The sequence below is a fragment of the Pavona decussata genome, unplaced genomic scaffold, assembly GCF_977016875.1.
Source record: "Pavona decussata unplaced genomic scaffold, jaPavDecu1.1 SCAFFOLD_137, whole genome shotgun sequence".
Classification (NCBI taxonomy): domain Eukaryota; kingdom Metazoa; phylum Cnidaria; class Anthozoa; order Scleractinia; family Agariciidae; genus Pavona; species Pavona decussata.
Genome location: NW_028145550.1, coordinates 1,938,253 through 1,948,265, shown reverse-complemented (window position 1 = coordinate 1,948,265; position 10,013 = coordinate 1,938,253). Strand labels below are relative to the sequence as shown.

The 10,013-nt window shown below is 37.3% G+C and overlaps 1 protein-coding gene across 2 annotated transcripts in view; it reads left to right on the top strand.

Annotated features, from left to right (window-relative positions):
* The first annotated feature begins 914 nt into the window (after nt 1-914).
* Nucleotides 915-10,013, top strand: part of LOC146467275 (uncharacterized) — a 118,761-nt gene continuing 109,662 nt past the window's right edge. The window contains exons 1-5 of one of the 2 annotated variants that reach the window (XR_014867817.1): nt 915-1,030; nt 1,314-1,381; nt 3,815-3,906; nt 4,509-4,575; nt 4,775-5,243. Coding sequence is in view for 1 of the 2 variants with exons in the window: in XM_085126225.1 (XP_084982351.1) it covers nt 3,853-3,906; nt 4,509-4,575; nt 4,775-5,127 (474 nt within the window). In the remaining variant the exon portion in view is untranslated. Of the gene's footprint in view, nt 1,031-1,313; nt 1,382-3,814; nt 3,907-4,508; nt 4,576-4,774; nt 5,291-10,013 lie in introns of those variants that run through there. The other variant, XM_085126225.1, reaches the window with a different exon arrangement.

Genomic DNA, 10,013 nt, shown 5'->3' with positions numbered 1-10,013 from the left:
ACTAGCATATTTCTATTAAAACAATTGGATTACGTGTATTCGCTCTTGATATCTATGGGTGATAGTTGAAATTTCGAGCTCATAATCAAATTGTTAAATATAGCGCCCATGCAGTCCTGCTCTAGGCTCCTCACAAAAGGCAACAGTTAACTGAATTTTAACACATTTAATCAAAATAAGGTCCCCGTTAATTTGTTTTGCTTTCTTCGATCCCTACATTCTCCAAGCGGGTTCTTATTGCAATTCATCTAGCAAAAAAACCTTTGATTTAATTGGAATAGCCAATAGCACGTTCAATAACATTTTTAAGAGAATAAGCCAAACTTGCACTGTGCAAAGCGTAAAAAAAATTCATTTCCGTGGGACTTTAGCATGGGACTGAGTAGCCAGCCTTGTTTGAACTCCGGCTCAATGATGTTTTTTAAGAAATGGTAAACGAATATTGTGCGGTTGTCGAATTGTGGATGCAAGTGGAGGTTGCTAAGCACGAAAGAGGCGTTAGAGTTGCTCGCGGCGTAATCGAGAGCAACACTACTTTCTCTAGCAGTAGTATGATAAGAGCGGTTTTATACTCGAAATAATGGGAGCAAGTAAAACTTGAAGTCAATAGCACAACAATTAACCAGTCTGTAAGTAGAGTTATGAACTAACCTTTATTCCATTAATACTTCTACCAAAATAGTTCAGTTTGTGGACAAACGTGACTTGCGTGGTAATCAAAAATTCTATTAAAACATACCAACCTTTAAGGAGAGAGTTGCTTTGGGAACTCAACGAGATTGGAGGGTTGGCAATAACAATGAGCTTTCTTTTTGGGGAATTCTTATTGTTATTGTTAGGCTTATCAATCTTCTAAAACTGACACCTGTCACTTACTGTTTGCCTTGTTGATGGCCAATCGCTGATTCGTGACGTCACCACCAGCCAATGGGAGAGCTACATTTACCACTCCTATTTCATCATAAATCCTCCTGCCTCTTCAATAGAGGGACATTTGCTTTGGGAACTTGCAACAGCGGCCTTCGTCCAGGTAGGTTGAGAATAAGATATGAATTGCGCATATAGCACTTGACACCATTCAAATCCCGAACAGTATGCAAGATGTTTGTCACATGAGACTAGTTTAATGGCCTAGCTACCACGAGTCTCCTTTGGCTTAGCGATAGACACCCAAACTAGTAATCTGAAGGTCGTGGGTTCAACTCCTGTAGTAAGACCTCGGAGTATGCCTGTCTGTGACTGAAAAATACATATATCAAGATATGAATCTGAACTAAGCTCAAGTTTACTGTCCGCGTCTTTATCTTTCGAAGGTTTTGAAGATTCACATCAAAGGAATCAAGGTACGGATCATCTTTATCTTAGGACCAAGTTATCCAAGGTACGTATGATAAATTTGGCCAGAAATAAAGCTTTCTATTAGGTCTTCTATTAGGAACGGCCATGTTAAGGCAGGATGTGTAGATGGATACTTAGAATGAAAATCAAAGCAAGGCGTGCATAATATCTTCATTTCCCGAGACATTTGAGGCGGTACTCGTAGAGCATTTGCCTTGTTAACGACGATAAGAAGAAGAAGAAGGCTTGGAGTGGGTGTCTTTAAAATTCAGTATTCAAATTGACAATCAAACTTGCCGGAGGCTGCCGTTTATAATTACGAAAAAGATCGGCACAGTTTTTCATCCAAGTGGCAGATTTCCTATCTTCATGATTACAAAACAAAAAATTGATAAATCTATGATCTATTTTCAAGTAACTGTGAGCAATCGTGATAAGAAAAAAAGGAGCAATAATCTATTTACATTCCTTTGAATTTCAATTGGAAACAACTTCCTATAAGTTTTCTTATCACTCAGAGGCTGCCGTTTATAATTACGAAAAAGATCGGCACAGTTTTTCATTCAAGTGGCAGATTTCCTATCTTCATGATTACAAAAGTAGAAATTGATAAATCTGTGATCTATTTCCAAGTAACCGTGAGCAATCGTGATTAGAAAAAAAGAAGCAATAACCTATTTACATCCCTTTGAATTTCCATTGGAAAGAACTTCCTATAAGTTTTCTTGACTCAGCTGTTTAAAGCTTATAAAAAGCAAATATTAGTAGCGAAAAGTTGAGCACTTTTTGGTCACATGTTTGGTGCCTAACAATAATTGTTGAAATATTTTCCCCTGCGTTTTTAAGTCACTGGCTTGTTTCGTGGAAGGAAGCCTTTCAATCAATTCTTTTTAGGAAAAAGTAATTTCAGTGATGACGGAGACTTTTAATTACGTTTTTAATTACGACTAAACTCGCAACGGTTTTACTCCATGTCTGTAACTTGTTGTTATCATTATTATTATTATTTTATTTTCAATGAAACAACTAAAACATTTACTTAATGATTCCATGAATTTCCAACAAGCTATTCTTTGACAACTAAGTGATATCGTAATCAAAATATAGCAACAAGAAGCTATTAAGAATCTCAACAGGTTTCTCTGTTCCCTTGTTACAAAGAATGACAAAGACACGTCTATGCGTCTGATTACTTAATCACACTGAGATGATCGATATAATTTATCGCACGTTTTACCACCTACCTATTACGTAACTGATTACCAAAATTTAACTTCAAAGGCGATGAAAAATCAGGAACACTGGATCAAAAACAGTTTTTATAATTAACAATTTTTTTTTAGTCTGAAACGGTTCGAATTCAATTTTACAGTGAAAGTCTGTTTACTGACAAGCAACGAAGAGATCTTGAATTAAAAGTGGTTTTCTTTTCATTTATTTGAATCAAACTTGCCAGGCGCTGTTGTTTTTAATTATTATCACAGTTTTTTACCTCACAGCGCAAATTTCATAGCTTCGTCACAAAACGAAAACATTAATTAATAAATTATTCTATTAGTTTTTAACAATCTGTTTTCAAGAAACTGTGAGAAATGGTGATTAAGGAAAAAAGTAACAATCATATTCTACATTCCTTTTCCCATTTCACCCGCTTTTGGTGCTATAGACATTGTGAAAATCTCCATTTAAATCTCCATTTAAGCCCCTAACCCTTCAATTTGTTTTCTTTTGGTAGATTTCCATATCTGAGAAGAACTCATTTTCGAAAAAATGTTTTAGAAATATTGAATCCTTTTCTTTTACGAGGGCTAAAAGTTACTGAAATTTTTAAATTTTTTGCGCGCTTTAAGCCCCGCTGGACAAATTTTTGTCTCGTGGGCTCATTAGGAACGAGCCAATGAGAAGTGTCCGATATTTGACACTTTCTTAGTTGTGACGTAGAAAAGGACACCATTCCAAAGCACGAAGCATTGAAAGAAAGAAGGAATCTTATGCATGCTGATTCCTTTCTCTACATTTCGAGAGTTGCTGCATCCAAAAATCACACATTTTTCAACAATTTTGTCTGTTTACAATTGAAGCATTACCGCGAATCTTCGGATACTTTTGCATGATGTCCTTTTCTTACGTCACGCTCCATATTTGGACACATTTGGCCGAGTGGGGGACTAATGCGAACGATAGGTGAAAATATCGACAAGACTGCCTTCACTTCTAGCGCTCGTAAAAAGAAAATGATTCAATATTTCTCATAAATGTTTCCGAAAATGAGTTCTTGAAAGATATGGAAATCTACCAAAAGAAAACAAATCGAAGGGTTAGGGGCACTTTAATGTGTATAGATTGCACTTTTCTCGTATACGATTGCTCCCTTCAGGTTGTACCAAGAGTATAAGGATCTTCGTCCAGTTCCGCTTTGCTAATAATAATTACTTTAATATTTGCTAATGTTTATGTAATCATAATCTCTTCGTAGGAGCTTCGTCCATTTCGTTTGTTAACTGACCACAAATCATGTTGCGACAAGCTGCTCTGCTTTTCTTACTTCTGACTGCGATGACAAACGCAGTAAGTATCTTTAACATATCATTTAGTAGTTTCTGACGCCGAAAACTGTACATGTGTTTAATTAATGATAAGTTCAAAGAAGGCCTCTTTTAATCAAATAAAATCAGGATAGGTTGCCATCGAAGTAGAGTTTCGCCGTCTGCTTGGCAGTCTTCTTCACAGAACTCACACCTAACACAACCCGTGTGATTTATTAGCAAAAGGTTTCTTTCCTTTGACAATACTTATTCATGGTAGAACGATCCCTAGTTTCAAAATGAGAATTCAAGGAAATGACCCAAAGTAGTCACTTCTCGTGTTAAATGGTAAGACTTTAATGAAACAGCCGGGAGAATTCAGTGACACAACGATGTACCTGGGTTATTAGTTTCGGTTGGAGAGTTGGCCTCTTCTGCTCGGATCCCACCTTACAAGCGAAAAGCTAGTGAGAAATCTAGAGGAAACTATTTGCGCCGATGTTTCCAATTACTAACCCTAAAATTGATAATCTGAATTTTCTCATTTTCCGGCGCAGAAAACAGTTTTTCCAGAAACCTCTCTCTTCGGATATCACGGACTGTTTCCAGGTCCACTGTATGCATAATTTTTTTTCTTCTCTTTAGAAAAAAAAGCGAGTTGGACAGTTGGAAGGGGCATCGCAGGGAAAGCAAACTTTTCCGGCGGAGACAGGTAAACAATTGGATGTAGCACGAACAGCTAATTATTCGTTTGAGTGCAATATCTGTTCGGCTTAGAAATTCGGATTAATATTGCGAAGAAAAATTGACGTTTTCTTGAGCGAAAGGACTCCTGTAACTTTGGCAAACATAAAGCTAATCTCTAATGCACGATTGACCATCTCAACGTTCTTTTTGTTTTCTTTCTTCAGCAATCACTGGTTTCCGGGAGGGACCAATATTTCAAGGGTTCACAACTGAAAATGATCAAATCAAAGTAACGAAGAAAGGGTTTTATTACATTTACGCCCAAGTATTTTTTTTTGGCTACAAAGATGGACCTTCGGGCAAAAACCGCGTAGCCCTTACTGTCAACGGAGAATCCTTCGCCATTTTGGCGACAGGATACGGCAATGGAGGCGTCGACTATGGGACTGTATACACTGGTAGAGTGGCCATGCTGAAGCCGGGTGATACCATCGGCTTGATGGCCGTCAAAGAGAGTGCGCTGTTGATGGGCGCCAAACACACCTTTTTTGGAGCTTACAAGATTAATAAGCGCTAAGATTACATAAGCACGAAATTCATGAAAAGTTTCACTTCAATAGCTAGCTTTCAGTAATGGTGTAATGAGTTGTAATAACTTCTTAGATGAAGGGAACGAATCTGTCATATTATGATGTTCATGCTAAAATAAAATGCTCTTATTGTGTTCAGCGTGCACAGAACCTTGTTGAAGTCTATTTTCTTCTCCAAATTAAACGGTTAGCATGTTAGTTGCCACAGGACAAAAAATACAATAGCATGTAGGTTTATTACAATACAAATCTTTAGCTTTCTTTTTTGTATTTGAAACCGACCGATAAAACTTCAAAGCGTGCGGTTTTTTTTTCCTCAGCCCATTTTATTTAGCCAACTATTTTTCAATGGAGTGATTCTTTTTGAGGTCGAAAGTTGTTATAAAATATTTGCGAAAGTCGCCTTTTAGTTTTGGAAGCGTCAGTTGGGGACACATATCGCTTGCATGCATCTTTCCGTTTTTTAAAAAAAACCTTCAAAAAAATGCTGTTAACTTGTTGGAGACCATTAATTGTGAGCCATTAGAGATCCCCCAGTTTCCGCGGGACGAATAATTTATTAACTTGACACTTCCGGTTCAAATTCCCCACACTGCCCATGGATAATTCATGCTACCTGGGCACGGAAAGAGTCCAATGCCTTGGAATGAGGGGGGGGGGGGGGGGGAGGGTGGGGGAAGGGGGAGTTGGTGATCAAGGTTCGAAATGATCTTATCCCATTACATTACATTAATTGATACCAAAGTAGCCACCAAACTGGGCTTTCCAACCAAAGTTAGAACAACTATTATGAGGTACCTGTCCTTTTTATCACCACTTTTTGAAGTAATTCAAAGGCGAATCATTTACATTAGTGTCATGAATTCTGAGTGGGTTTCTGAAATTATTTAAGTCGCTGTTTAAGCTGGGAAACCGGCGTGACATCAAATTTTTTCCGACGGTTAGCATTTTTAATTACGAACTATTAGCATTGTTTTTGCTCCATACCGGAAACTAATCATTTTTTCATACAAAAGTCTTTAACAATCTATTTTTCAGCAATTTTAGGGCAGAATTTGTGGTCAAACATATCAATAAATTATTCACCTTTTCAAAAGCTATCTCTGTTCCCTTGTCCGAAAGAATGATAGACATATACGTCAGATTCCGTACATATCATACTCTGAGGGGAGGAATACAATACATTGCTACAATAGTGGAGTTTTTTTCAGCTTCCTTTTGTATCATTGATTAGGTACTAGTTAATTTTCACGGGAAATACACTCAGATATATCAGCTAATATATATAGATTTCTTCATGGAAAGTGCGCTCGGACGGTGTTTGCGCACGAGTTGTTGACGTAGCAGAAATCGAACTCGTTCGCAAAAACAACTCGTGCGTAAACACCGTACAAAGCACTTTCCCTTTGTTTGTTTATTTTACAACGCACTTGGCCTGCGAAGACAGACGTATTTCCGGCTGTCGCATGGAGAGAAGCGACAGCCGGAAATACGTCTGTCTTCGCAGGCTAATACATACTGAGATTTTTCCGCGCTCAACAGGTTTGGTAAACATGTACACATAGCTCTCAAGTGTTTAATTGTTATACTGAAAGTACACAAAATGGAAGTACACGAAAATATCACGTTGTTTCATAAAGGAAAACAACAACAGCAAAATGGTTGGAAAAAGACGATTCATAACATAATTTTCGTGTCTTAAGTCATTCTAATCGGTTTAGAAATCGAACATCAAGAATTTTCACACAACAAGTACAAAAATAAAGTATACGAATAAGAACTGAGGATATGTAACCACGCTAAAAACGTCTATTGCAAGGGAGGACTATCTTTACCCGAAGAATCTGAAATAGGGTTAACATGCTTGAAGGTGTGCTTTCGTGTTGCTAAGTTTGCATTAGTTGACTGATTTACTGTGTTTATGGTAATGTTAAAGTGTTCTCCATGAAAGACTGTTCCGCTAAATACACTTGTTCCATGCATTGTAAGACTGCTTAATGACTGAAAACTTCAAGACAGAGTTTCAGCTTGACTTTCTGTAGCCAATACTCTATGAAGTTCAGTCGAGGTCGCACTCAGTATTCTTGACATGCTTTTTTGCTGTTGCTGAGATATGTGGCTATAATTGTTAATGCTTTGGACATTTCTGCGGCCTGAGAGCTGCATTATGTGACTAGGAGGTATGTCGCTGTCGTTTAGTTTTTGTATCATGCGTTTTCGAGCGCTGTGATTTGTCAGTCGTTTACTTGAAAAGCCTCCTTTTTCCGCCATGGTTATCATCAACTCTTTAATTTACTCTGACCTATTGCCCTTGACGTAAACCACAGTTCAGTTATTTGACAAACGTCTTTTTGTGTAATTTATTTCAAGATAGTATGACGCGTCAGGTTTATTCGGCATCGCGTCAGTTCGCTTTTCGGAATAAATCTTGTAAACGGCAACTGGGTCTCTTTCAGGTGGACCGTTTAGTGCTGCGAAAGCCTTCGGTTTAACAGCTCTGACATAACGAGGTTCAGCTCCCGCTCTAGTTTTCGTTTGCCGTTCAGAATGCTCTAAGTATTAAGTTCCGTCAGCTTCCATGTAAAGTTGCACGTCGCCCCAAGTCATCTGCCGAGAGATGAGACTTGAGTAGTTTGGTCTACAAATTTTTCATAACATGTATTTGTTGAAAAAAAAAATTGTTGGATAGACATTTGTAACCAGTCACTTCACACCAGGATCTGCGCAGTCTCAGCTTTTCAGTTTGAAAGATACTTACAGGGTCTGGGAAGTCTCCCTTTTTTAATTTACAGGGTTTGGGCAGTCTCCCTTTTTAAATTTACAGGATATTTACAGGGTTTGGGAAGTCTCCCTTTTTAAATTTACAGGATATTTGCAGGATCTAAACAGTCTCTTTGTTTGCATATCACAGGATCTGAACAATCTTCCTTTTTAATTTACAGCATATTTACAGGGCCTGAGCAGTCTCCCTTTTTAAATTTACAGCATATTTACAGGGCCTGAGCAGTCTCCCTTTTTAAATTTACAGCATATTTATAGGGTCTGTACAGTCTCCCTTTTTGACTTTTATACAGGATATTCACAGGGTTTAAGAAGTCTCCCTTTTTAAATTTACAGGATATTTTACAAGGTTTCAAAGAGAATTTGCGGCATATTGACACGAGTGCTGTTTTTTTATAACCTAAATGTACAGGGTATTTCATGGTATTTACACGTTTTAGTAATAAAATTTACATGATTATTACAGTATTTTCCAAACCCTGTAAATGGTATAAAACTATGCAAATTGGAATTTACAGTATCTTTTGGAATATTTACATGATTTTTACAAGTTTACTTACATGGATGCAAATTCTCAATTTTTTTAGTGTTAACGTGAACCTGTCTTATTGTTACATGCAAGATTTGAACAAATAGCAGATTTTTACTAAAACAACTGGATTATTCACTCTCGATTTCTATGCGTGATAGTCGAAATTTCGAGCTCATAATCTAATTGTTAAATATGGCGCCTATCCAGTTCTGTTCTGGGTTCCTCCCAAAAGGCAACCGTTAACTTAATTTAAAAACATTTAAACAAACAAAAGTCGTCCGTTAATTTGTTTTGCTTTCTTTGATCCCTACTTTTTTCAACCGGGTTTTTATTGCAATTCATCTAGCAAGAAAACCTTTAATTTAATTGGAATTGCAAAGAGCACGTTCAATAACATTTTCAAGAGAATAAGCCAAACTTGCACCGTGCAAAGCGTAAAAAATAAATCGTTACTGTGGTACTTTAGCATGGGACTGAGCAGCCAGCCTTGTTTTAACTCCGGCTCAATGATGTTTTTTAAGAAATGGTTAACGAACAGAGTGCAATTGTCGAATTGTGGATGCAAGTGGAGGTTGCTAAGTACGAAAGAGGCGTTAGAGTTGATCGCGGCGTAATCGAGAGCAACACTACTTTCTCTAGCAGTAGTATCATAAGAGCGGTTTTATACTCGAAATAATGGATTAGGTAAAACTTGCTGTCAATAGCACATCAATAAATCAGTCCTTTATTCCATCAAAAATAGTTCACGCACCGGCGGAAGAATCACTGATAAACGTATTCTAGTCTTGTTGAATTTCTAGTCTTGTTGACTTGCCTAAATGTGAAGATAAATCTTACGCTTCTCTCTTGCTCTCCAAACTTCCAGCATGCATCCATAACTCGATATACGCACAGCTAAAAGCATGAACCAATTCTATTATTACATAGGGACAAAAAAGTAGTGGGCGGAAAAATGTTTTACGCAATTGATTGATTACAAAATTCTCTCAATGCGCTGTACAGAAAAATCAAAGGTTCTTACTGGTTGGTTGCAAACACGCCACTATGGTATAGTTTTAACTAGGATGTTTCATCTAAAATTTTTAATTACAACCATAATTGTAAAAGCCGAATTTAAAATAATTATACTAAAATTTAAGGGCCTTTGCTTAAAATAGCCCTGCTAATTGGGGGATATAAAACAGCCTTTCATCCCAGCGCTGTTTTCAGGGTTGAAGTGATTTCTCTTTGGGATTGTTTGCATGGTTTGTTTTATGCTACCTACGTTTTCCTTGTAGTTCATCAGACAGAAGTAAGGTAACTGTGAGGAACATTTGAGTGGGAATAAGCCAGAAATTCTGGAAAATGTAAACAAAAGATTACTCCAATGAAAGCGTCGCTTTGGTTACCTGATGGTAACATTTTCAAGAGAATAAGCCAAACTTGCACCGTGCAAAGCGTATAAATGAAATCATTCCTGTGGTACTTTAGCATGAGACTGAGCAGCCAGCCTTTTTTTAACTCCGGGCTCAATGATGTTTTTTTGTTTAAGAAATGATAAACGAACAAAGTGCGATTGTC